General features: G+C 62.0%; 2 protein-coding genes and 1 long non-coding RNA gene across 3 annotated transcripts in view; all 3 read left to right on the forward strand.

Annotated features, from left to right (window-relative positions):
* Positions 1 to 10,597, forward strand: part of LOC117009595 (symplekin-like) — a 28,526-nt gene extending 17,929 nt beyond the window's left edge. Inside the window, exons 15-20 of the mRNA XM_033083860.1 lie at positions 819 to 920; positions 2,960 to 3,147; positions 7,167 to 7,343; positions 9,236 to 9,313; positions 10,114 to 10,338; positions 10,445 to 10,597. Coding sequence (XP_032939751.1) covers positions 819 to 920; positions 2,960 to 3,147; positions 7,167 to 7,343; positions 9,236 to 9,313; positions 10,114 to 10,338; positions 10,445 to 10,597 — 923 coding nt within the window. The remainder of the gene's footprint in view (positions 1 to 818; positions 921 to 2,959; positions 3,148 to 7,166; positions 7,344 to 9,235; positions 9,314 to 10,113; positions 10,339 to 10,444) is intronic.
* Positions 7,415 to 8,051, forward strand: LOC117009676. The gene is made up of 3 exons (XR_004420514.1): positions 7,415 to 7,547; positions 7,718 to 7,872; positions 8,016 to 8,051. It is a non-coding gene; the product is annotated as an uncharacterized LOC117009676 (long non-coding RNA).
* A 1,250-nt stretch (positions 10,598 to 11,847) lies between the features above and the next one.
* LOC117009596 (dystrophia myotonica WD repeat-containing protein-like) lies at positions 11,848 to 22,090 on the forward strand. Its single transcript, XM_033083861.2, has 5 exons — positions 11,848 to 11,961; positions 11,995 to 12,186; positions 15,483 to 15,668; positions 18,711 to 19,841; positions 21,747 to 22,090. Exons 1-5 carry the CDS (start codon positions 11,848 to 11,850, stop codon positions 21,792 to 21,794), a joined length of 1,671 nt encoding a protein of 556 aa, XP_032939752.1. The 3' UTR covers positions 21,795 to 22,090.
* The last annotated feature ends 3,859 nt before the right edge of the window (positions 22,091 to 25,949 follow it).

Genomic DNA, 25,949 nt, shown 5'->3' on the forward strand with positions numbered 1-25,949 from the left:
GGGGACAGCTTGGGATCAAACTGAACCCCATCGTGGTGAAGGAGGTGTTCAACCAGCTGCTGGGGACACAGCACGGTGAGGGGACAGCTGGGGACAGCTTGGGGACAGCTTGGGGACATGGGGACAGCTGGGGATGGCTTGGGAACAGCTTGGGGACATGGGACAGCTTGGGGACATGGAACAGCTGGGGACACAGTGTGGTGAGGGAACAGCTGGGGACAGCTTGGGGACAGCTGGGGGACAGCAGGGGACAGCTTGGGGACAGGCTGAGGACACAGCACGGTGAGGGGACAGCTTGGGGACAGCTGGGGATGGCTTGGGGACAGGCTGGGGACACAGCACAGTGAGGGGACAGCTGGGGACAGCTTGGGGACATGGGACAGCTTGGGGACAGCTGAGGATGGCTTGGGGACATGGGACAGCTGGGGACAGCTTGGGGACATGGGACAGCTTGAGGACAGGCTGGGGACATGGGACAGCTTGGGGACAGCTGAGGATGGCTTGGGGACAGCTGGGGACATAGCACAGTGCGGGGACAGCTGGGGACAGCTTGGGGACATGGGATAGCTTGGGGACAGGCTGGGGACAATTTGGGGACAGCTTGGGGACATGGGACAGCTTGGGGACATGGGACAGCTTGGGGACAGGCTGTGGACATGGGACATGCCAGGGGTTGGGGACACTGTGACATCCCAGGAGGGGCTGTGGGAGCACAGGGTGAGCCCAGGGCCAGCCCAGGGTGTGACACAGCCCCTGTCCCCTGTCCCTGTCACCCCTCTGTCCCTGTGTCCCTGTCCCTGTCTCCGCTGTCCCCACAGGTGACGGCGCCTCGGCCGTGTCCCCCCTGAACCCCGGGGAGCTCCTGATCGCCCTGCACAACATCGACTCCTCCAAGTGTGACATGAAATCCATCATCAAAGGTGGGGACAGGGACAGGGGGACACCATGGGGACATGGGGACACAGGGGGTGACACAGACACCCAGAGGGTGACAGGGATATGGGGACACACAGGGACACAGGACACATGTGCAGCGACTCCTCCAAGTGTGACATGAAATCCATCATCAAAGGTGGGGACAGGGACAGGGGGACACCATGGGGACACCATGGGGACGTGGGGACATGCAGGGGGACACCCAGGGCGTGACACAGACACAGGGACACAGGGACACAGGACACGTGTGCATCGACTGCTCCAAGTGTGACATGAAATCCATCAGCAAAGGTGGGGACAGGGACAGGGGACAGGGACATGGGGACACAGGGGGTGACACAGACAAGGGACACACGGGATGACACAGACATCGACTCCTCCAAGTGTGACATGAAATCCATCATCAAAGGTGGGGACAGGGACAGGGGACACCATGGGGACATGGGGACATCCAGGGGACACCCAGAGGGTGACAGGGACAGGGGACACAGGGGGGACATGGGGACATCCAGGGGGTGACAGGGACACACGGGGTGACAGAGACATCGGCTACTCCAAGTGTGACATGAAATCCATCATCAAAGGTGGGGACAGGGACAGGGGACACAGGGGGACATGGGGACATCCAGAGGTGACAGGGACACTGGGGACGGGGACAGGGGACACCCAGGGGACATGGGGACATCCAGGGGACACCATGAGGACACCAAGGGGTGACAGAGACACCCAGGGGGTGACAGGGACACGGGGGACAGGGACAGGGGACACCCAGGGGGTGACAGGGACACTCAAGGGGACACACAGGGCACAAGCGGGGGGGACGCGGGACCCCTGTCCATGGACTGCAGTCCCATCCCAGTCCCTCCCAGTCCCTCCCAGTTCATCCCAGTCCCTCCCAGTCCCTCCCAGTCCCTCCCAGTTCATCCCAGTCCCTCCCAGTCCCTCCCAGTCCCTCCCAGTTCATCCCAGTCCCTCCCAGTCCCTCCCAGTGCCTCCCAGTCCCTCCCACTGCACTCCTACTCCACTCCCAGTCCCTCCCAGTTCCCTCCCACTTCCTCCCAATCCCTCCCAGCCCCTCCCACTCCCCTCCCAGTCCCTCCCAGTCCATCCCAGTCCCTCCCAGTCCCCTCCCAATCCCCTCTCACTCCTCTCCCAGTCTCTCCCAGTCCTTTCCACTCCCTCCCACTCCCCTCCCAGCCCCTCCCAGTTCCCTCTCAGTCCCTCCCAGTGCCCTTTCAATGCCCCCCAGTGCCTCCCAGTACCTCCCACTCCCCTCCCACTTCCTCCCAATCCCCTCCCAGTCCCTCCCATCCCCTCCCAGTGCCTCCCAGTCCATCCCATCCCCTCCCAGTCCCTCCCAGTCCATCCCAGTCTCTCCCAATCCTCTCCCAGTCCGTCCCACTCTCTCCGACTCCCCTCCCAGTTCCCTCCCACTCCCCTCCCAGTCCCTCCCAGTCCCTCCCAGTCCCCTCTCATCCCCTCCCAGCCCCACCCACTCCCTCCCACTCCCCTCCGAGTTTCTCCCAGTCCATCCCAGTCTCTCCCAGTCCCCTCCCAGTCCATCCCAGTCTCTCCCAGTCCCCTCCCAGTCCCCTCCCATCCCCTCCCAGTCCCTTCCATTCCACTCCCAGTCTCTCCCACTCCTTCCCACTCCCCTCCCACTCCCCTCCCAGTCCATCCCAGTTCCCTCCCAGTCCCTCCCAGTTCCCTCCCAATCTCTCCCACTCCACTCCCAGTCCCTCCCAGTCCCTCCCAGTCCCCTCCCAGTCCCCTCCCAGTCCCTCCCAGTCCATCCCAGTCCCTCCCAGTCCCTACTCCTCCACTCCCACTCCCTCCCACTCCCTCCCACTCCCTCCCAGTCCACTCCCACTCCCTCCCACTCCCTCCCACTTCCCTCCCAGTCCACTCCCACTCCTCTCCCAGTCCCTCCCACTCCCTCCCAGTCCCTCCCACTCCCCTCCCAGTTCCATCCCAGCCCCTCCCAGTCCCTCCCAGTCCCTCCCATCATCCCGTGTCCCCGCAGCCACCAACCTGTGCTTTGCCGAGCGGAACGTGTACACGTCGGAGGTGCTGGCGGTGGTGATGCAGCAGCTGATGGAGCAGAGCCCGCTGCCCATGCTGCTGATGCGCACGGTGATCCAGGCGCTGACCATGTACCCGCGCCTGGGGGGCTTCGTCATGAACATCCTGTCCAGGCTCATCATGAAACAGGTCTGGGGGGGGCCAAAGTCAAAAAAATCCCACTGAAGTTAGCCCAAAATTTCAAAAAATCCCGCTGGAATTAGCCCAAAATTCACCCTAAAAACGGCCGCAAAATCCCACTGAAATAATCTCAAAATTTAAAAAAAATCCCACTGAAATAATCCTAAAATTCAGAAAAATCCCACTGGAATTACCCCAAAATTCACCCCAAAATCCCACTGAAATTACCCCAAAATTCACCCAAATCTCACTGAAATTAACCCAAAATTCAGAAAAATCCTGCTGAAATTAGCCCAAAATTCACCCCAAAATCCTGCTAAAATTACCCCAAAAATCAAAAAAATCCTGCTGAAATTGTCCCAAAATTTAAAAAAATCCTGCTGTAATTATCCCAAAATTCAAAAAAGTCCCGCTTAAATTAACCCAAAATTCAGAAAAATCCTGCTGGAATTACCCCAAAATTCACCCCAAAATGCTGCTGAAATTATCCCAAAATTTTTAAAAATCCTGCTGAAATTGTCCCAAAATTCAGAAAAATCCCACTTAAATTACCCCAAAATTCAGAAAAATCCCCCTGGAATTACCCCAAAATTCACCCAAAATCTCACTGAAATAATCCTAAAATTCAGAAAAATCTCCCTGGAATTACCCCAAAATATCACTGAAATAATCCCAAAATTCATAAAAATCCTACTTAAATTATCCCAAAATTCAAAAAAATCCTGCTGGAATTATTCCAAAATTCACTCCAAAACTAGCCCCCAAATCCCACTGAAATTACCCCAAAATTTTTAAAAAATCCCAGTGAAATTACCCCAAAATTCAGAAAAATCCCACTGAAATTATCCCAGAATTCACCCCAAATTTCACTGAAATTGTACCAAAATTCACCCAAAATCCCCCAAAATCCGCGCTGCTCGCGGTGCTCCAGGCCCTGACCGTGTACCCGCGCCTGGGGGGCTTCGTCATGAACATCCTGTCCAGGCTCATCATGAAACAGGTCTGGGGGGGGCCAAAATTTAAAAAAAATCCGCTGGAATTAGCCCAAAATTCACCCAAAAAATGACTGCAAAATCCCACTGAAATAATCTCAAAATTTAAAAAAAGTCCCACTGAAATAATCCCAAAATTCAGAAAAATCCCACTGGAATTATCCCAAAATTCACCCCAAAATCCCACTGAAATAATCTCAAAATTCAAAAAAAATCTCACTGAAATAATCCTAAAATGCAGAAAAATCCCACTTAAATTACCCCAAAATTCAGAAAAATCCCACTGAAATTACCCCAAAATTCACCTCAAAATCCTCCTGAAATTAACCCAAAATTCACCAAAATCCCACTGAAATTACCCCAAAATTCACCCAAATCTCACTGAAATTAACCCAAAATTTAGAAAAATCCTGCTGAAATTAGCCCAAAATTCACCCCAAAATCCTGCTAAAATTACCCCAAAAATCAAAAAAATCCTGCTGAAATTGTCCCAAAATTTTAAAAAATCCTGCTGAAATTATCCCAAAATTCAGAAAAATCCCGCTTAAATTAACCCAAAATTCAGAAAAATCCTGCTGGAATTACCCCAAAATTCACCCCAAAATCCTGCTGAAATAATCTCAAAATTCATAAAAATCCTGCTTCAATTATCCCAAAATTCAAAAAAATCCCACTGAAATTACCCCAAAATTCACCCCAAACTGGCCCCAAAATCCCACTGAAATTACCCCAAAATTCACCGGAATGCGCATTGACCCCAGGTGTGTCCTCAGGTGTGGAAGTGCCCCGAGGTGTGGGAAGGGTTTCTCAGGTGTGTCCCCAGGTGTCTCAGGTATCCCCAGGTGTGTTCCCAGGTGACCCCACGTGTGACCCCCCCAGGTGTGGAAGTACCCCAAGGTGTGGGAGAAGTTTATCAGGTGTGCCCCCAGGTGTTCCAGGTGTGTCCCCAGGTACCCCCAGGTATCCCCAGGTGCTCTCACTGACCCCAGGTGTGTCCCCAGGTGATCTCAGTGACCCCAGGTGTGTCCCCCCAGGTGTGGAAGTACCCCAAGGTGTGGGAGCGGTTTATTAAGTGTGACCCCAGGTGTTCCAGGTGTCCCCAGGTGTGTCCCCAGGTGCTCCCACTGACCCCAGGTGTGTCCCCCAGGTGTGGAAGTGCCCCAAGGTGTGGCAGGGGCTTAACAGGTGTGCCCCCAGGTGCTGTCACTGACCCCAGGTGTGTCCCCAGGTGCTCTCACTGACCCCAGGTGTGTCCCCAGGTGTGGAAGTACCCCAAGGTGTGGGAAGGGTTTATCAGGTGGGACCCCAGATGACCCCAGGTGTGTCCCCAGGTGTTCCAGGTGTGTCCCCAGTACCCCCAGGTGTGCAAGTACCCCAAGGTGTGGCAGGGGTTTATCAGGTGTGTTCCAGGTGTGACCCCAGGTGTGTCCTCAGGTGTTCCAGGTGTATCCCCAGGTACCCCCAGGTGTGGCAGGGGTTTATCAGGTGTGTTCCAGGTGTGTCCTCAGGTGTTCCAGGTGTGTCCCCAGGTGTGGAACTACCGTAATTTCCCGATTACAAGCCGCACTGACTCTAAGCCGCATCTCTGGGTGTTGGCAGCATTCCCTTCTTTTTCCATAAATAACCACACCCGATTATAATCCGCCCTGTGATTTGCAGTGAAGACCCGCGTGCGACAAAGCTGCCAAATAGTAACAGAATTGTGGGATGGCGGGGTTTACTGGCTCAGCTCGGGGCTGCCGATGGGGCTGGGAGGCCCAGCTCGGCTCTGCCGCTCGGGACCGGCCGCCGCTGTGCCGGGCTCGCTCTCCCCGGCCCGGCGTTGCACCGCGGCGGGAGGTGGGGATGGAGCCCGCCGGCACCCGCGGCAGCGGCAGGAGGGGAAGGAGCCTGCCTGCTCCTGCGGTGGCAGATGGGGGCAGGAGCTCTTGGCTCCCCCTGAGCTGTGGGGATGGCAGCACGGAGCCCCCGCTTTCCCCTGGGCTGCGGGGATGGCAGTACAGAGCCTCTGACTCTGCCCCATGCTGCCGGCACGGAGCCCCCACCTCCCTCCCAGGCCGTGGGGATGGCAGCACGGAGCCCTCACCTCCCCCTGTGCTGCGGGAATGGCAGCACAGAGCCCTCGCCTCCCCCCCGGGGATGGCAGCACGGAGGCCCTGACTCTACTCCGCGCTGCCAGCACAGAGCCCCCTCCTTCCCCTCGAGCCATGGGGATGGCAGCACGGAGCCCCTGTCTCCGCCGTGAGCATGGAGATGTCAGCCCAGAGCCCCCGTGTCCCCCCCGGGGATGGCAGCATGGAGCCCCCTCCTCTCCCCCGCGCTGCCGGCACGGAGCCCCCTCCTCTCCCCCGCACTGCCGGCACAGAGCCCCCTCCTCTCCCCCGCGCTGCCGGCACGGAGCCCCCTCCTCTCCCCCGCGCTGCCAGCACGGAGCCCCCTCCTCTCCCCCGCGCTGCCGACACGGAGCCCGGCTCCACCCGTCCCACACCAGAGTAACCAATTTGTAACAATCGCACAATCCCAGGTTTTACTGGCAGGTGCTCGGCACCCTGGCTGGTACTTCCAGGGTTGGAAATTTCAAAAAATTTTTTGTGTATCGGCCGTTCCTGAGTGTGAGCCGCATTTCGGGGGTGGGAGCAAAATTTTGGTCAAAACGGTGCGGCTTGTAATGGTGAAATTGCTGTACCCCACGGTGTGGGAGGGGTTTAACAGGTGTGACCCCAGGTATCCCCAGGTGTGTCCCCAGGTGCTCTCACTGACCCCAGGTGTGTCCCCAGGTGTGGAAGTACCCCAAGGTGTGGGAGGGGTTTGTCAGGTGTGTCTCCAGGTGTTCCAGGTGTGTCCCCAGGTGTGGAAGTACCCCAAGGTGTGGGAGGGGTTTAACAGGTGTGTGCCCAGGTGTCCCCAGGTGTGTCCCCAGGTGTTCCAGGTGTGACCCCCAGGTGTCCCCCCAGGTGTGGAAGTGCCCCAAGGTGTGGGAAGGTTTCTCAGGTGTGTCCCCAGGTGCTGTCACTGACCCCAGGTGTGTCCCCCCAGGTGTGGAAGTACCCCAAGGTGTGGGAGGGGTTCATCAAGTGCTGCCAGCGCACGAAGCCGCAGTCCTTCCAGGTGATCCTGCAGCTGCCCCCGCCCCAGCTCGGCGCCGTCTTCGACAAGTGCCCGGAGCTGCGCGAGCCCCTGCTGAGCCACGTGCGCGCCCTCACCCCACACCAGGTGACACTGGGGACAGGGACATTGCCCTGGGACAGGGACATTGCTCTGGGACAGGTGACACCCATGGGAACAGGGGACATCCCCAGGGACAGGTGACATTGCTCTGGGACAGGTGACATTGCCCTGGGCAGTGCCCGGAGCTGCGCGAGCCCCTGCTGAGCCACGTGCGCGCCCTCACCCCACACCAGGTGACACTGGGGACAGGTGACATTGCTCTGGGACAGGTGACATCCATGGGGACAGGTGACATTGCCCTGGGCAGTGCCCCGAGCTCCCTGAGCCCCTGCTGAGCCACGTGCGCGCCCTCACCCCCCACCAGGTGACACTGGGGACAGGGGACATTGTTCTGGGACAGGTGACATCCATGGGGACAGGTGACATTGCCCTGGGACGGGTGACATCACTCAGGGACAGGTGACATCACTCAGGGACAGGTGACATCCCCAGGGACAGGTGACATTGCCCTGGGCAGTGCCCGGAGCTGCGCGAGCCCCTGCTGAGCCACGTGCGCGCCCTCACCCCCCACCAGGTGACACTGGGGACACCTCTGGGGACAGGTGACATCCATGGGGACAGGTGACATTGCTCTGGGACAGGTGACATTGCTCTGGGAAGTGCCCCGAGCTCCCTGAGCCCCTGCTGAGCCACGTGCGCGCCCTCACCCCCCACCAGGTGACACTGGGGACAGGGGACATTGTTCTGGGACAGGGGACACCCCCAGGGACAGGTGACATTGCTCTGGTGACAGGTGACATTGCCCTGGGCAGTGCCCGGAGCTCCCTGAGCCCCTGCTGAGCCACGTGCGCGCCCTCACCCCCCACCAGGTGACACTGGGGACACCTCTGGGGACAGGTGACATCCATGGGGACAGGTGACACCCATGGGGACAGGTGACATCCCCTGGGACAGGTGACATTGCCCTGGGCAGTGCCCGGAGCTGCGCGAGCCCCTGCTGAGCCACGTGCGCGCCCTCACCCCCCACCAGGTGACACTGGGGACACCTCTGGGGACAGGTGACATCCATGGGGACAGGTGACATTGCTCTGGGACAGGTGACACCCATGGGGACAGGTGACATTGCTCTGGGAAGTGCACCGAGCTCCCTGAGCCCCTGCTGAGCCACGTGTGCGCCCTCACCCCCCACCAGGTGACACTGGGGACAGGGACATTGCCCTGGGACAGGTAACATTGCCCTGGTGACAGGTGACATTGCTCTGGGATAGGTGACACCTCTGGGGACAGGTGACATCTCTCAGGGACAGGTGACACCTCTGGGGACAGGTGACATTGCCCTGGGACAGGTGACATCCCCAGGGACAGTGACATCCCCAGGGACAGGTGACATCGCTCTGGGACAGGTGACATCCACTAGGGATGGGTGACATCCCCAGGGACAGTGACATCCCCAGGGACAGGTGACATCTGTCAGGGACAGGTGACATCCACTAGGGATGGGTGACATTGCTCTGGGACAGGTGACATCCCCAGGAACAGGTGACATCACTCAGGGACAGGTGGCATCGCTCTGAGACAGGTTACATCCCCTAGGGATGGGTGACATCTGTCAGGGACAGGTGACATCCCCAGGGACAGTGACATCCCCAGGGACAGGTGACATCTGTCAGGGACAGGTGACATCCCCAGGGACAGGTGACATCCACTAGGGATGGTGGCATCCCCAGGGACAGTGACATCACTCAAGGACAGGTGACATCGCTCGGGGACAGGTGACACCTCTGGGGAGAGGTGACACTTCCTGGATAGTGACACCCAAGGGACAGGTGACATCCCCAGGGACAGGTGACATCCCCAGGGACAGGTGACACCCCCAGGGGACAGGTGCCACCCCCGGGATGTCACACCCCCCGTGCCGTGTGTCCCCTCTGTCACAGCAAGCGCACATCCCGCTGTCCACCATGGCCATCCTGGAGGCCACCACGCGCCACGAGCCCGAGGGGACACCTGGAGAGGTGGGGACAGGGGAGGGGACAGGGGAGGGGACACGGGAGGGGGGACAGGGGAGGGGACATGAGAGGGGACACCTGGAGAGGGGGGGACAGGGGAGGGGACACGGGAGGGGACACCCGGAGAGGTGGGGACAGGGGAGGGGACACGGGAGGGGACGCCTGGAGATGGGGGGACAGGGGAAGGGACACCTGGAGAGGTGGGGACAGGGGAGGGGACACGGGAGGGGACAGGGGAGGGGACATGAGAGGGGACACCTGGAGAGGTGGGGACAAGGTGACCCCAGACCCTTGGGGACACCTGTACAGATGGGGACATGGGGACAGGGTGTCCCCAGACCCTTGGGGACATCAGGACAGGTGGAGACAGGGGAGGGGACACCTGGAGAGGTGAGGACAGAGGGACAGGGTGGCCCCAGATGGCCTCAGACCCTTGGGGACACCAAGACAGGTGGGGACAGGAGAGGGGACATGGGAGGGGACACCTGTACAGGTGGGGACATGGGAGGGGACACCTGTACAGGTGGGGACAGGGGGACAGGGTGGCCCCCAAACCCTTGGGGACACCTGTACAGGTGGGGACAGGGGGACAGAGTGGCCCCAGACCCTTGGGGACACCTGGAGAGGTGAGGACAGGGGAGGGGACACCTGTACAGGTGGGGACAGGGGAGGGGACACTGTACAGATGGGGACAGGGGAGGGGACACTGTACAGATGGGGACAGCAGCCCTGATGTGTCGGGGTGCCCCCCTGGGGACAGGGCACGCCTCGGTGTCCCCCCCTCACCTGTCCCCCGCTGTCCCCAGGAGAAGCCCCCCAAACGTGCGAGCGAGGAGGAGCCCAAGGCCAAGGGGGCGCCCCCAGCCCCGGGGGGGGGTCCCAGCTCGGGCTCCTCCCCCTCAGAAGCCCCCCAGGATTTGGGGGGGTCGGAGCTGGAGCCCCCCTCCATCTTCATCAGCGTCCCCGAGGATGAGGAGAGCTCGGGGGGAGGGGACGCGTCCCCCCCCGACGCCGCCCTCGATGTCCCCAAGGTGAGCCCCTCCCCCATCCCCTCCCCTCCCCCAACCCTTTTTTGGGGTTCCCCATATTGTGGTGGGGGAGGGGCTGTTTTTAACCCCTTCCTCTCATCCCCCCCAGGACCCCCCCGCGGGCACGGAGCCCCCCCAGACCCTGCCCCCCCCCGGCGAGGCCCCCCCCGGCAGCCCCCCCTCGTCGGAGCCGCCCCCCCCCGGCACCCAGAGCCCCGAGGGGCCCCCGGGGGGGGTCCCCGATGTCCCCACCGAGGGCTGAGGGGGGCGGGGGGAGCCCCCCGAGACCCCCGGGCCTGGGGGGGATCAATAAAAACCTGGGACGAGTTTGGGGTCCGGTCTGGAATTTTTTTGGGGGGGGGGAATCTCAAAATTGGGGGGGTGAAAAGGGCGGGGTTTCATTATGCAGATTGGGGGGCGTGGCCTGTACTCAGGTGGGTGTGGTTTGTGTCACTTTGGGGCGGGGCCTAAGCAATGGTGGGCGTGGCCTCTACCTGGCACGCAGTGACATTTTAGGGGCGTGGTTTCACAATTTGGGGGTGGGGTTTGTGTCTCTCAGGGGTGTGGTCTTTGTGGTTTGGGGCGTGGTCTCTTCTGTGCAAAGGTGTGGTCTCATTTGGGGGCGTGGCTTCCATTTGGGGGGGTGTGGTTTCATCCTCTAATGGGTGTGGTCTCAAGGGGGGCGTGGCTTCCATTTTGGGGGTGTGATCTCATTTTGGGGCGTGGTTTCTGTCTTGGGGCGTGGTCTCTTCCACTCATGGGTGTGGCTCATTGGGGGCGTGGTTTCCATGTGTTGGGGCGTGGTCTCTGTAATTCATGGATGTGGTCTCATTCGGGGGCGTGGATTCTGTTTGGGGCGTGGTCTTTTCCACTCGTGGGTGTGGATTCATTGGGGGCGTGGTTTCTGCATTTAGGGGCGTGGTTTGCTTTTGGGGGCGTGGTTTCAATGTTTTGGGGCGTGGTCTCTGCCACCCATGGGTGTGGTCTCATTGGGGGCGTGGTCTCTGACACATGGGTGTGGTCTCATTTGGGGGCGTGGTCGCTGTCGCTTATGGGTGTGGTCTTATTGGGGGCGTGGTCTCTGCCACTCATGTAATCTAGGGGCGTGGTTTCCAATTTTGGGGGCGTGGTCTCTGCCACTCGTGGGTGTGGCCTCATTTGGGGGCGTGGTTTGTTTGGGGGCGTGGTCTCTGCCATTCATGGGTGTGAATTCATTTGGGGCGTGGTTTCCATGTTTGGGGGAGTGGTTTCCATGTTTGGGGGCGTGGTCTCATTTAGGGGCGTGGTCCCATATTTCGGGGCGTTATTCCATCCAGTGGGGGGCGTGGCCATACCTTGTATGGCCATACCCTCCCCACCCGCTGGGCGTGTCCCCACTCTCCTCACGCGCTGATTGGCCCATCCCACCCCCATGTGGGCGTGGTCTCCCCTCCCGTGGGCGTGGCCTCGGTGACTCAGCTCCGCCATGGCGGCGGCCGCTCCCGCCCGGGCCTGACGCGGCTTCCGGCGGCGATGGCGGCGGCGGCGCCGGGCCCGGGCCCGGCCGAGGCTCCCGCGGCCGCTCCGGAGCTCAAGAGCCGCTTCCGCACCCGTGAGGGCTCGTACCGCCTGCTGGGCCCCGCCACCGCCGCCGCCGCCGCCGCCGCCGCCTCCTCCGCCGGGCCCGCCCCGGCCGGGCCCGCCCCGCCAGGCCCCGGCGCGCTGCCGCCGGTCCGGCTCTCCGTGGTGCGGCTGGCGCGGAGCCGGAGCCCGCCCGGAGGGGCCGCCGAGCGCAGCCGAGTTTGCTGCAACCTCGGCCGGGAGCTGCATTTCTACGGAGGGGCTGGAAGCGGGGGACGAGGCAGCCGCAGGGTAACGGCGGGGAGCGGGGGAGGAGCGGGCGAACCGGGGGGGAACGGGGGAGAACCGGGGGTGGGGGTGATGGGGGAACGGGGGAATAACGGTGGGAATGGTGGGGACAAAGTGGCGCCAGGGTTGGTGACAGTGACCAAAGGGACAGTGACAGTTACACTAAAAACCGCTCTGCTGATGGGGACAGTGGTGACAGTGACCCCAGGATTGGTGACAGTGACCCCAGGGACAGTGACAGTGACCCCAGGGCTGGTGATAGTGACCCCAAGGTTGGTGACAGTGACCCCAGGGACAGTGACAGTGACCCCAGTGACCGTGACAGTGACCCCAGGAACAGTGACAGTGACCTCAGGGCTGGTGAAAGTGACCCCAGGATTGGTGACAGTGACCCCAGGGACAGTGACAGTGACCCCAGATTTGGTGACAGTGACCCCAGATTTGGTGACAGTGACCCCAAGGACAGTGACAGTGACGCCAGGAGTGGTGACAGTGACCTCAGGGACAATGACAGTGACCCCAGGGACAGTGACAGTGACCCCAGGGTTGTTGACAGTGACCCCAGGATTGGTGACAGTGACCCCAGGGATGGTGACAGTGACCCCAGGGACAGTGACAGTGACCCCAAAGCTGGTGACAGTGACCCCAAGGTTGGTGACAGTGACCCCAAGGCTGGTGACAGTGACCTCAGGGACAGTGACAGTGACCCCCAGGCTGGTGACAGTGACCCCAGGGACAGTGACAGTGACCCCAGGATTGGTGACAGTGACCCCAGGGACAGTGACAGTGACCCCAGGATTGGTGACAGTGACCCCAAGGATTGGTGACAGTGACCTCAGGGACAGTGACAGTGACCCCCAGGCTGGTGACAGTGACCCCAGGGACAGTGACAGTGACCCCAGGATTGGTGACAGTGACCCCAGGGACAGTGACAGTGACCCCAGGATTGGTGACAGTGACCCCAGGGTTGGTGACAGTGACCCTAGGATTGGTGACAGTGACCCCAGGATTGGTGACAGTGACCCCAGGGACAGTGACAGTGACCCCAGGGACAGTGACAGTGACCCCCAGGCTGGTGACAGTGACCCCAGGGACAGTGACAGTGACCCCAGGGCTGGTGACAGTGACCCCAGTGACAGTGACCCCAGGGCTGGTGACAGTGACCCAAAAACCCCCAGGGGGATCCCTGTTAATGGGGACAGTCGTGACAGTGACCCCAAGGTTGGTGACAGTGACCCCAGGCCCCCCCAGGACCCTCTGGACATTCCCTTGGTGACCCAGGGTGGGCACAGAGTCCCCAGGGAGCACCGGGGTGACATCCCCTGCAGTGACAGTGACAATGACAGTGCCAATGCCAGTGCCCCCAGGCCGGTGACAGTGACAGTGCCACCAGGCCAGGGACAGTGACAATGCCAGTGCCACCAGGCCAGTGCCACTAGACTGGTGCCGGTGACAGTGACAAGACCAATGACAGTGCCGGTGGCAGTGTTGGTGCCACCAGGTTGGTGACAGTGCCACCAGGCCAGTGCCAGTGCCAATAACAGTGACAATGACAGTGCCAGTACCACCAGACTGGTGACAGTGACAGTGCCAGCAGGCCGGTGCTGGTGACAGTGACAGTACCAATGACAATGACAATGACAGTGACAGTGACAATGACAATAACAATGACAGTGACAGTGACAATGACAGTGACAGTGACAATGACAATGACAGTGACAATGACAGTGACAATGACAGTGACAGTGACAATGACAATGACAGTGACAGTGACAATAACAATGACAATGACAGTGACAGTGACAATGACAATGACAATGACAGTGACAGTGACAATGACAATGACAATGTCCCCATGTCCCCATGTCCCCAGTCCCTGGACCTGCAGCGCCCCATTGATAAACGCGTGTACAAGGGCAGTGACAGTGACAGTGACAGTGACAGTGACAATGACAGTGACAGTGACAATGTCCCCAGTCCCTGGACCTGCAGCGCCCCATCGACAAGCGCATGTACAAGGGCAGTGACAGTGACAGTGACAGTGACAATGACAGTGACACAGTGACAGTGACAGTGACACAGTGACAGTGACACACTGACACAGTGACAGTGACAGTGACAATGTCCCCCCAGTCCCTGGACCTGCAGCGCCCCATCGACAAGCGCGTGTACAAGGGCAGTGACAGTGACAGTGACACAGTGACAGTGACAGTGACAATGACACAATGACAATGTCGCCATGTCCCCAGTCCCTGGACCTGCAGCGCCCCATCGATAAACGCGTGTACAAGGGCAGTGACAGTGACAGTGACAGTGACAGTGACAGTGACAATGACAGTGACAATGACAGTGACACAGTGACAGTGACAATGACAATGACAGTGACAATGACAATGACAATGTCCCCCCAGTCCCTAGACCTGCAGCGCCCCATCGATAAATGCGTGTACAAGGGCAGTGACAGTGACAGTGACAGTGACAATGACACAGTGACAGTGACAATGTCCCCGTGTCCCCAGTCCCTGGACCTGCAGCGCCCCATCGACAAGCGCGTGTACAAGGGCAGTGACAGTGACACAATGACAATGACAATGTCCCCATGTCCCCAGTCCCTAGACCTGCAGCGCCCCATCGACAAGCGCGTGTACAAGGGCAGTGACAGTGACAGTGACAGTGACAGTGACACACTGACACAGTGACAATGACACAATGACAATGTCCCCGCAGTCCCTGGACCTGCAGCGCCCCATCGACAAGCGCGTGTACAAGGGCAGTGACAGTGACAGTGACAGTGACAATGACAGTGACACAGTGACAGTGACAGTGACAATGACAGTGACGATGTCCCCGTGTCCCCAGTCCCTGGACCTGCAGCGCCCCATCGACAAGCGCGTGTACAAGGGCAGTGACAGTGACAGTGACACAGTGACAATGTCCCCACAGTCCCTGGACCTGCAGCGCCCCATCGACAAGCGCGTGTACAAGGGCAGTGACAGTGACAGTGACAGTGACAGTGACAGTGACAGTGACAATGTCCCCATGTCCCCACAGTCCCTGGACCTGCAGCGCCCCATCGACAAGCGCGTGTACAAGGGCAGTGACAGTGACAGTGACAGTGACAATGACAATGACAGTGACAGTGACAGTGACAGTGACAATGACAGTGACAGTGACAATGTCCCCGCAGTCCCTGGACCTGCAGCGCCCCATCGACAAGCGCGTGTACAAGGGCAGTGACAGTGACAATGACAGTGACAGTGACAGTGACAATGACAGTGACAGTGACAATGTCCCCACAGTCCCTGGACCTGCAGCGCCCCATCGACAAGCGCGTGTACAAGGGCACCCAGCCCACCTGCCACGACTTCAACCAGTTCACGGCGGGCCCCGAGACGCTGGCGCTGCTCGTCGGCTTCTCGGCCGGACAGGTGCAGTACCTGGACCTGGCCAAGAAGGACAGCGCTGGCCGGCTCTTCAACGAGGAGGTGAGGGGACACCGGGGCCACCAGGGTCACCTTGGGGCCACCAGAGTCACCTTGGGACCACCTTGGGACCACCTTGGGGCCACCGGAGCTACCTTGAGGTCACCAGGGCCATCGGGGCTACCTTGGGGCCACCAGGACCATCGGGAGCCCCTGGGGACCACCAGCATCCCCCTGGGGCCACCAGGGCCACCAGAAACACCTTGGTACCCCCATGGGACCCCCAGGAACTGTCAGGATCCCCCATGGGACCACCAGGACTCCCCAAGGACTACCAGAAACCCCTCGGGAGCCCCATGGGACCACTAGGGCCACCAGCAAGTTCTTGAGACCCCCATGGGACCACCAGGACCTTACCAGGGCCACCAGAAGCCCCTTGGGACCACCAGGGCCACCAGAAACCTCTTGGGATCCCCATGGGACCACCAGGACTCCCCTAGGACCACCAGAAACCCCTTGGGACCACCCAGGCCACCGGGAGCCCCTTGGGACCCCCATGGGACCACCAGAAGCCTCTTGGGCCACCAGAAACCCCTTGGGACCCCCATGGGACCACCAGAAGCCTCTTGGGCCACCAGAAACCCCTTGGGACCACCATGGGACCACCAGGACCACCAGAAACCCTTTGGGATCTCCATGGGACCACCAGGACTCCCTGGGGAACCCCATGGGACCACAAGGACTCCCCCTGAGCCACCAGAAACCCCTTGGGACCCCCATGGGACCACCAGGAGCCCCATAGGTCCACCAGAAACCCCGTGGGACCACCAGGACCACCAGAAGCCCCTTGGCACCCCCACAGGGCCACAGGGAATCCCTCAGCAGCCTCTGGGCCACCGGGAGTCCCTTGGGACCCCCATGGGACCACCAGAAACCCCTTGGGATCCTCATGGGACCACCAGGACCTGACCAGGGCCACCAGAAACCCCTTGGGACCCCCATGGGACCACCAGGACTCCACCAGGACCACCAAGAGCCCCTTGGGACTCCCATGGGACCACCAGGACCTGACCAGGGCCACCAGAAACCTCTTGGGACCACCAGAGCCACAGGGAACCCCTCAGGATCCCCTTGGGATCACCCATGGGACCACCAGGATCCCCTTGGGATCACCCATGGGACCACCAGAACTCCACCAGGACCACCAGAAACCCCTCAGGAGCCCCATGGGACCATCAGGAGCCCCATGGCACCACCAGGGCCACCAGAAGCCTCTTGGGATCCCCATGGGACCACCAGGACTCCCCCTGGGCCACCAGAAACCCCTTGGGACCCCCATGGGACCACCAGCAACCTGTTGGGATCCCCATGGGACCACCAGGAGCCCCTTGGGCCACCACCAACCCCTTGGGACCACCAGGGCCACAGGGAACCCCTCAGCAGCTCCATGGGACCACCAGAAACCCCTTGGGATCACTCATGGGACCACCAGGACTCCCTGGGGAGCCCCATGGGACCACAAGGACCTCACCAGGGCCACCAAGAACCCCTTGGGACCCCCATGGGACCACCAGAAACCCCAAGGGACCACCAGGAGCCCCTTGGGACCACCAGGACCACCAGAAGCCTCTTGGGCCATCAGAAACCCCTTGGGATCACTCATGGGACCACCAGGACCACCAGAAACCCCTCGGGAGCCCCATGGGACCACCAGGACTCCCCCTAGGCCACCTGGAGCCCCTTGGGACCCCCGTGGGATCCCAAGATCTCTTGGGACCACCAGAAACCCCTTGAGACCCCCATGGGACCACCAGGACCACCAGAAACCCCTTGGGATCCCCTTGAGACCGCCAGCACCCCCTAGGGACCACCAGGGCCACCAGAAACCTCTTGGGACCCCCATGAGACCACCAGGACTCCCCCAGGGCCACCAGAAACCCCTTGGGACCTCCACAGGGCCACAGGGAACCCCTCAGGAGCCCTGTGGGACCACCAGGACTCCCCCTGGGCCACCAGCAACCCCTGGGGCCACCAAAGCCACCAGAAACCCCTTGGGATCACTCATGGGACCACCAGGACCTTACCAGGGCCACCAGGAGCCCCTTGGGACCCCCATGGGGCCACCAGGACCACCAGAAACCCTTTGGGACCCCCATGGGACCACCAGGAGCCCCTTGGGACCACCAGGGCCACCAAGAGCCCCTTGGGACCCCCACAGGGTCTTAGGGAATCCCTCAGGAGCCCCATGGGACCACCAGGACTCCCCCAGGACCACCAGGAGCCCTTTGGGACCCCCATGGGACCACCAAGACCTCACCTGGACCACCAGAAACCCCTTGGGAGCCCCATGGGACCACCAGAAACCCCTTGGGATCCTCATGGGACCACCAGGACCTGACCAGGGCCACCAGAAACCCCTCAGGAGTCCCATGGGACCACCAGGACTCCCCCTAGGCCACCAGAAACCCCTTGGGACCCCCTTGGTAGCCCCATGGGACCACCAGAGCCACCAGCACCCCCTTGAGACCCCCATGGGACCACCAGGACCTGACTAGGGCCACCAAGAGCCCCTTGGGACTCCCCTGGGCCACCAGGAGCCCCTTGGGACCCCCGTGGGATCCCAAGATCTCTTGGGACCACCAGAAACCCCTTGAGACCACCATGGGGACCACCAGGAGCCCCTTGGGACCACCAGGGCCACCAAGAGCCCCTTGGGACCCCCACAGGGTCTTAGGGAATCCCTCAGGACCCCCATGGGACCACCAGGACTCCCCCAGGACCACCAGGAACCCTTTGGGGCCACCAGAAACCCCTTGGGACCACCATGGGACCACCAGGACCTTACCAGGGCCACCAGGAGCCCCTTGGGACCCCCCTGGGACCACCAGGGCCAGCAGGAACCCCTTGGGACCCCCAAGGGATCCTCATGGGACCCCCAGAAACCCCTTGGTAGCCCCATGGGACCACCAGGACTCTCTGTGGGCCACCAGAAACCCCTTAGGGCCACCAGGAGCCCCTTGGGCCACCAGCAACCCCATGGGACCACCAGCACCCCCTTGAGACCCCTCCCCACCCCCCTTTAACCCTTTCCCCCCCTCCCCGCAGCGCCTGATCGACAAGTCCAAGGTGACCTTGGTGCGGTGGCTGCCGGACACCGAGCGCCTCTTCCTGGCCTCCCACGCCAGCGGCCACCTGTACCTGTACGACTCGGAGCAGCCCTGCGGGGCCACCAGCCCGCAGTACACGCTGGTCACGCAGGGCGAGGGCTTCAGGGTCTTCTCGTGCAAGAGCAAAACCCCTCGGAACCCGCTGCTGAAGTGGGCGGTGGGCTCGGGACCCCTGAACGAGTTCGCCTTCTCGCCCGACGGGCGCTGGCTGGCGTGCGTGAGCCAGGACGGCGTGCTCAGGGTGTTCCACTTCGCCTCCATGCTGCTGCAGGGCATGATGAGGAGTTACTTCGGGGGGCTCCTCTGCGTCTGCTGGAGCCCCGACGGTCGTTACGTGGTCACCGGGGGCGAGGATGACCTGGTCACCGTGTGGTCATTCGCCGAGGGTCGAGTGGTGGCTCGGGGTCACGGCCACAAGTCGTGGGTCAACGCGGTGGCGTTCGATCCGTTCACTCCTCAGCACGATGGGGATGGGGATGGGGAGGGGGAGACCCCTCAGGAGCCCCCCCAAAGTGTCACCTACCGCTTCGGCTCGGCCGGCCAGGACACGCAGTTCTGCCTGTGGGACCTCACCGAGGACGTGCTGGACCCCCGGCCGCCCCCTCCCCGCCCCCGAGACCCCCCTCCCTCCATCCCCTCCATCCCGGGGGGGTTACCCCGCTCCTTATCCCGCTCCAACAGCCTCCCCCAACCGGGCGGGGGTCCCCAAATCTCCCCCCGAGTCCCCCCGGCCCCGGCGCGTTTCGCCACGCTGACCCTGCGCGACCCCCGCGGGCCCCCCGAGAAGGAGCACAAGCGATACCACAGCCTGGGCAACATCAGCCGGGGAGGGGGCGGCTCCGAGAAACCTCCCGGGGGTCTCCCGGGGGTCTCCCGGGGCTCGCTGGACACGGCCAAGGTGTTGGGGACGTCGCTGTGCCCGCGGCTGCACGAGGTGCCGCTGCTCGAGCCGCTCGTGTGCAAGAAAATCGCGCAGGAGAGGCTGACGGTGCTGCTGTTCCTGGAGGATTGTATCGTGACAGCGTGCCAGGAGGGGCTCATCTGCACCTGGGCGCGGCCGGGGGTCTCTGTGAGTTTGGGGAGGGGGCTCTGTGAGTCTGGGGAGGGGTCTCGGGGGGGTTTAGAGGGGATTTGAGGGGATTTGGGGTGCCAGGAGTTCCAGGTTTGTATCGTGACAGCGTGCCAGGAGGGGCTCATCTGCACCTGGGCGCGGCCGGGGGTCTCTGTGAGTCTGGGGAGGGGGCTCTGTGAGTCTGGGGAGGGGTCTCCGAGGGATTTGGGGGGTTTAGAGGGAATTTGGGGGGGTTTGGGGTGCCAGGAGTTCAGGTTTGTATCGCGATAGCTCTGCCAGGAGGGGCTCATCTGCACCTGGGCACGGCCGGGGGTCTCTGTGAGTGCGGGGAGGGGTCTCTGTGAGTGCGGGGAGGGGTCTCGGAGGGGATTTGGGGGGAGTTTTGGGGGATTTGGGGGGTTTGAGGGGGGATTTGAGGTGCCAGGAGTTCAGGTTTGTATCGTGACAGCCCTGCCAGGAGGGGCTCATCTGCACCTGGGCGCGGCCGGGGGTCTCTGTGAGTCTGGGGAGGGGGCTCTGTGAGTCTGGGGAGGGGGCTCTGTGAGTCTGGGGAGGGGGCTCTGGGGGGATTTTGGGGGTTTAGAGGGGATTTGGAGTGCCCGGAGCTGCAGGTTTGTATCGTGACAGCGTACCAGGAGGGGCTCATCTGCACCTGGGCACGGCCGGGGGTCTCTGTGAGTGCGGGGAGGGGTCTCTGGGGGGGTTTAGAGGGGATTTGGGGGGGGCAGGGGTGCCAGGAGTTCCAGGTTTGTATCGCGATAGCTCTGCCAGGAGGGGCTCAGCTGCACCTGGGCACGGCCGGGGGTCTCTGTGAGTCTGGGGAGGGGGCTCTGTGAGTCTGGGGAGGGGTCTGGGGGGGTTTAGAGGGAATTTGGGGGGTTTAGAGGGGATTTGGGGGGGTTTGGGGTGCCAGGAGTTCCAGGTTTGTATCGCGACAGCCCCGCCAGGAGGGGCTCATCTGCACCTGGGCACGGCCGGGGGTCTCTGTGAGTCTGGGGAGGGGGCTCGGGGGGCGTTTGGGGGGAGTTTTGGGGGGAGTTTTGGGGGGTTTAGAGGGGATTTGGGGGTGCCAGCATCCCCTGGACCATATCGCGACAGTCTGTCGGGACAGATTCGTCTGTCCCCAGAGGCCACCCCACGATCCCCGTGAGTCTGGGGGCGTCGGGGAGGGGATTTTGGGGGGGATTTTGGGGGGTTTTGGGCGTCTAGGTGGAGCTCAGCTGGAGCAGGTTTGTATCGCGATAGTCTGTCGGGACAGACTCGCCTTTTCCCGGTGTCCCCGTGGGTCTGGGGGCGTCCGGGGGGCGATTTTGGGGGGGTTTAGGAGGGTTTAGAGGGGATTTGGGGGGGTTTTGGGGGTCCCAGCAGCACCATGACCATGTCGCGATAATCTGTCGTGACAAATTCGTCACTCCCCGGTGTCCCCGTGAGTCTGGGGGTGTCCGGGAGGGGATTTTGGGGGGGGTTAGGAGGATTTACAGGGAATTTGGGGGGGTTTTGGGGGGGTTTTGGGGGTCCCAGCAGCACCGTGACCATGTCGCGATAATCTGTCGTGACATATTCATCACTTATCGGTGTCCCCGTGAGTCTGGGGGTGTCCGGAGGGCGATTTTGGGGAGGTTTAGGAGGATTTAGAGGGGATTTTGGGGGGGTTTTAGGGGGGATTTGGGGGTCCCAGCAGCACCATGACCATGTCGCGATAATGTCGTGACAAATCCCGATGTCCCCGTGAGTCTGGGGGTGTCCGGGCCGGGATTTTGGGGTGTCCGGGTGACATTTTAGGGACCAAACCGCGGATTTTGGGGTCGGGCGTGGGGAAATCCCCGCGATGACGTCACCGGGGTGGGGTGGTGGCATTTGTCGCCTGCCCCGGTGTCACCGCTGTCCCCTCCCCCCCCGCAGGGCCTGTCCTCGCAGAACGGCGGCTCCCCGAGTGGCACCGTGGTGTAGCTGTCACCTGTGTCACCTCCAGTGTCACCTCCCGCGGGTGTCACCTCTGTCACCTCCCGTGTCACCCGCGGGTGTCACCTCTGTCACCTCCCGTGTCACCCGCGGTGCCACCCCCGCACTACTGAGCCCCCCCCGGCGCTGTCCCCGCTGTCCCCGCGGGCGGTGCCACCGTGTCCCCGCTGTCCCCAGGGTGACATTCCCCCCCCCGTGCCTTTGTCACTTTATTGTCCCCGCGGGGCCACCGCGTGTCCCCCGCCCTTATTTATACTAAAGAGAATTTTTGGCACCGGTGTGTCCCGGGGAGGGGACAGCGAGGGGACAGCGCGGGGGCAACGAGGGGACAGGGAGGGGACAACGAGGGGACAGCGAGGGGACAATGAGGGGGACGCGAGGACAGCGCGGGGACACGCCGGGTGGCACTTGGGGACACACAGAGATGGACTGGGCACACGTCGGGTGGCATTTGGGGACAGCGCGAGGACAACGAGAGGGATGCGGGGACAGAACGGGGACACGCCTGGTGACACTGGGGACAAGAATGGGGACATTTTGGGGACACCTGGGTGGCGCAGAGGAACACGGGGACATTTGGGGACACAAGGGGTGGCACAAAGGGGACACGGGGATGGCGCAGAGGGACAATTTGGGGACACGGGGACATTTTCAGGACACCTGGACGGCACAGAGGGGACAATTTAGGGACACGAGGGTGGCACAGAGGGGACATTGGGGACATCTGGATGGCACAGAGGGGACATTTTGGGGGCACGCGGGTGACACGAGGATATTTTGGGGACACCTGGGTGGCGCAGAGGGGAGAATTTGGGGACACGAGGATGGCACAGAGGACACGAGGACATTTTGGGGACACGTGGCTGGCACAGAGGGGACAATTACGGGACAGCTGGGGACACAAGGGGTGGCACAGAGGGGACAATTTGGGAACACGAGGGTGACAAAGGGGACACGAGGACATTTTGGGGACACCCGGACGGCGCAGAGGAGACAATTCGGGGACAGTTTGGGGACACGGAGATGGCACAGGGGACACGGGGACATTTTGGGGACACAAGGGGTGGCCCGAGGGGACACGGGGGTGGCACAGAGGGGACATTTCGGGGACACGGGGACAATTTGGAGACGCGGGGGTAGCACAGGGGACACGAAGACAATTTGGGGACACAAGAGGTGACACGAGGATATTTTGGGGACACGGGGGTGACACGGGTGACACGGGGACATTCTGGGGACACGTGGATGGCGCAGAGGAGACAGTTTGGGAACACGAGAGTGGCACAGAGGTGACAATTCGGGGACACGCGGGTGGCACAGGGGACACGGGGACATTCTGGGGACACCTGGATGGTGCAGAGGAGACAATGTGGGGACAGGTGGGGACACAAGGGGTGGCACAGGGGACACGGGGATGGCACAGAGGGGACATTTCGGGGACACGAGGACATTCTGGGGACACAAGAGGTGACACGGGGACGTTTTGGGGACACCTGGGTGGCACAAGGGGTCATTTTGGGGACACGGGGATGGCACCGAGGGAACATGAGGACATTTTCAGGACACGGGGGTGGCACAGAGGTGACAATTTGGGGACACGGAGGTGGCACGGGGGACACGAGGACATTTTGGGGACACAAGAGGTGACACGAGGGGACACGGGGATGGCACAGAGGGACAATCTGGGGACACAAGAGGTGACACGAGGACATTTTGGGGTCCCAGGGGTGGCACAGATGCGACAATCCGGTGACACTCAGGTGACACAAAAACATCTTTATTCCCGCCCCCTCCCCCCGCCCCGCGCGGGCTCAATTTGGGGAGGGGGCGGCCCCGGGGGGGCCATAAATAGGGGAGGGGGCGGCAAATAAATTAACAACGGGGGGGGGCGGGGGGCGTGCCCCTCGGGAGGGTCATGGGGGCACCGCGAGACCCCTCCCCAAATTATCTGTGGGTGGAGGAGACCCCTCCCCAAATTATCTGAGGGGAGAGGAGACCCCTCCCCAAATTATCTGGGATAGGAGACCCCTCCCCAAATTATCTGGGAGAGGAGACCCCTCCCCAAATTATCTGAGGGGAGGAGACCCCTCCCCAAATTATCTGGAGGAAGAGACCCCTCCCCAAATTATCTGGGGGAAAGGAGACCCCTCCCCAAATTATCTGAGGGGGGAGAGGAGACCCCTCCCCAAATTATCGGGGGGGATTTGGGGGGGGGGGGAGTGGTTTGGGGAGGGGGGCTCGGATTTGGGGACACGGGGGAGACCCCTCCCCAAATTATCTGGAGGGTGAGGAGACCCCTCCCCAAATTATCTGGGGGGGGTGGAGACCCCTCCCCAAATTATCTGAGGGGGAAGAGACCCCTCCCCAAATTATCTGGGGGAAAGGAGACCCCTCCCCAAATTATCTGAGGGTGGAGACCCCTCCCCAAATTCTCGGGGGGTTTGGGGTGTGGTGTTTGAGGGGGGATTTTGGGGAGGGGTCTTGTGTGATTTTTATTTTCTGGGTGGGGGTCTCTGTACAGGGAACCCCCCCCGTGCGAGAGGGGGGGTCAAGTGCAACAAAAGGGGGGAGGGGACACCGTGGGGACACTTTGGGGACACCGTGGGGACACTTTGGGGACACCGTGGGGACACCTTGGGGACACCGTGGGGACACTTTGGGGACAGCCCCGAATTAGGGGGGGGTCCCGGGGGGCGCGGGCGGGGGGCGCAGGCCGGCGGCGCAGAGCAGCAGACAGTCCTTGGTGGCACCGGGCTGTGGCACCTGGGGACAGCGACACGGTCAGCGCGTTGTCACATTGTCACCAACCCCTCCGTGCCACCCTCCCGGGTCCCCTCCCGATGGTGGCACCTCCGCTGTCACCTCCCCCTCCCGCTGGTGGGGACACAAGGGACACCGGGGTGGCACTGTCCTGTTGTTGGGGACACAAGGGACACCGGGGTGGCACTGTCCCGGTGTTGGGGACATAAGGGACACCGGGGTGGCACTGTCCCGGGGGTGGCACTGTCCCGGGGAGTGGCAGTGGTGGCAGTAGTGGCAGTGGTGGCACTGTCCCAGTGGTGGCACTGCCCAGGGGGTGGCACTGCCGGGTGGTGGCAGTGATGGCAGTGGTGGCACTGTCCCCGTGGTGGCACTGCCCGGGGGGTGGCACTGTCCCAGGGGGTGGCGGTGGTGGCAGTGGTGACACTGTCCCTGGGGTGGCATTGCCCAAGGGATGGCAGTGGTGACAGTGGTGGCATTGTCCCAGGGGTGGCACTGTCCCAGGGGGTGGCACTGTCCCTGGGGTGGCATTGCCGGGTGGTGGCAGTGGTGGCAGTGGTGGCAGTGTCCTGGTGGTGGCAGTGGTGGCACTGTCCCAGGGGTGGCACTGTCCCGGGTGGTGGCACTGTCCCGGGGGTCGCATTGCCAGCGGTGGTGGCAGTGGTGGCATTGTCCCGGTGGTGGCAGTGCCCGGGGGGTGGCATTGCCAGCGGTGGTGGCACTGTCCCGTGGGTGGCCCAGCCGTGTTTGTCACCTCCCCGGGACTGGTGGCCCTGCCTGGGGAGGTGGCCCTGGGGACATGCCCGGAGTGACGGGTGGCAGTGGCAGCGGGTGACAGGGATGAGGGTGGCAGTGGCATGGGTGGGGGTGGCAGGGGTGGCAGTGGCAGGGGATGGCTCTGGGGACAAGCCAAGCCTGGGGGTGACAATGAGAGGGGTGGCCTTGGGGACATGCCCAGAGTGGCAGTGGCAGGGGGTGACAGGGATGAGGGTGGCAGTGGCAGTGGCGGTGGCAGTGGCAGGGGTGGCAGTGACAGGGGGTGACAGTGACAAGGGTGGCAGTGGCATGGGTGGAGATGACAGGAGTGGCACTGGCAGGGGTGGCCTTGGGGACATGCCCGGGGGTGGCAGTGGCAGGGCTGGTGGTGGCAGGGGTGACACTGGCCGGGGTGGCAGTGGCAGGGCTGGTGGTGACAGTGGGACAGGCAGGGGTGACAGTGAAAGGGGTGACAGTGGCAGAGGTAGCCTTGGGGACATGCCCAGGGGTGGCAGTGGCAGAAGTGACAGGGGGTGGCAGTGGTGGCAGGGGTGGCAGTGGCATGGGTCGGGGTGGCAGTGGCATTGGCGGTGGCAGTGGCAGGGGTGGCCTTGGGGACATTCCCGG

The sequence above is a fragment of the Catharus ustulatus genome, chromosome 34 (genome assembly GCF_009819885.2).
Source record: "Catharus ustulatus isolate bCatUst1 chromosome 34, bCatUst1.pri.v2, whole genome shotgun sequence".
In the NCBI taxonomy this organism is placed as follows: Eukaryota; Metazoa; Chordata; class Aves; order Passeriformes; family Turdidae; genus Catharus; species Catharus ustulatus.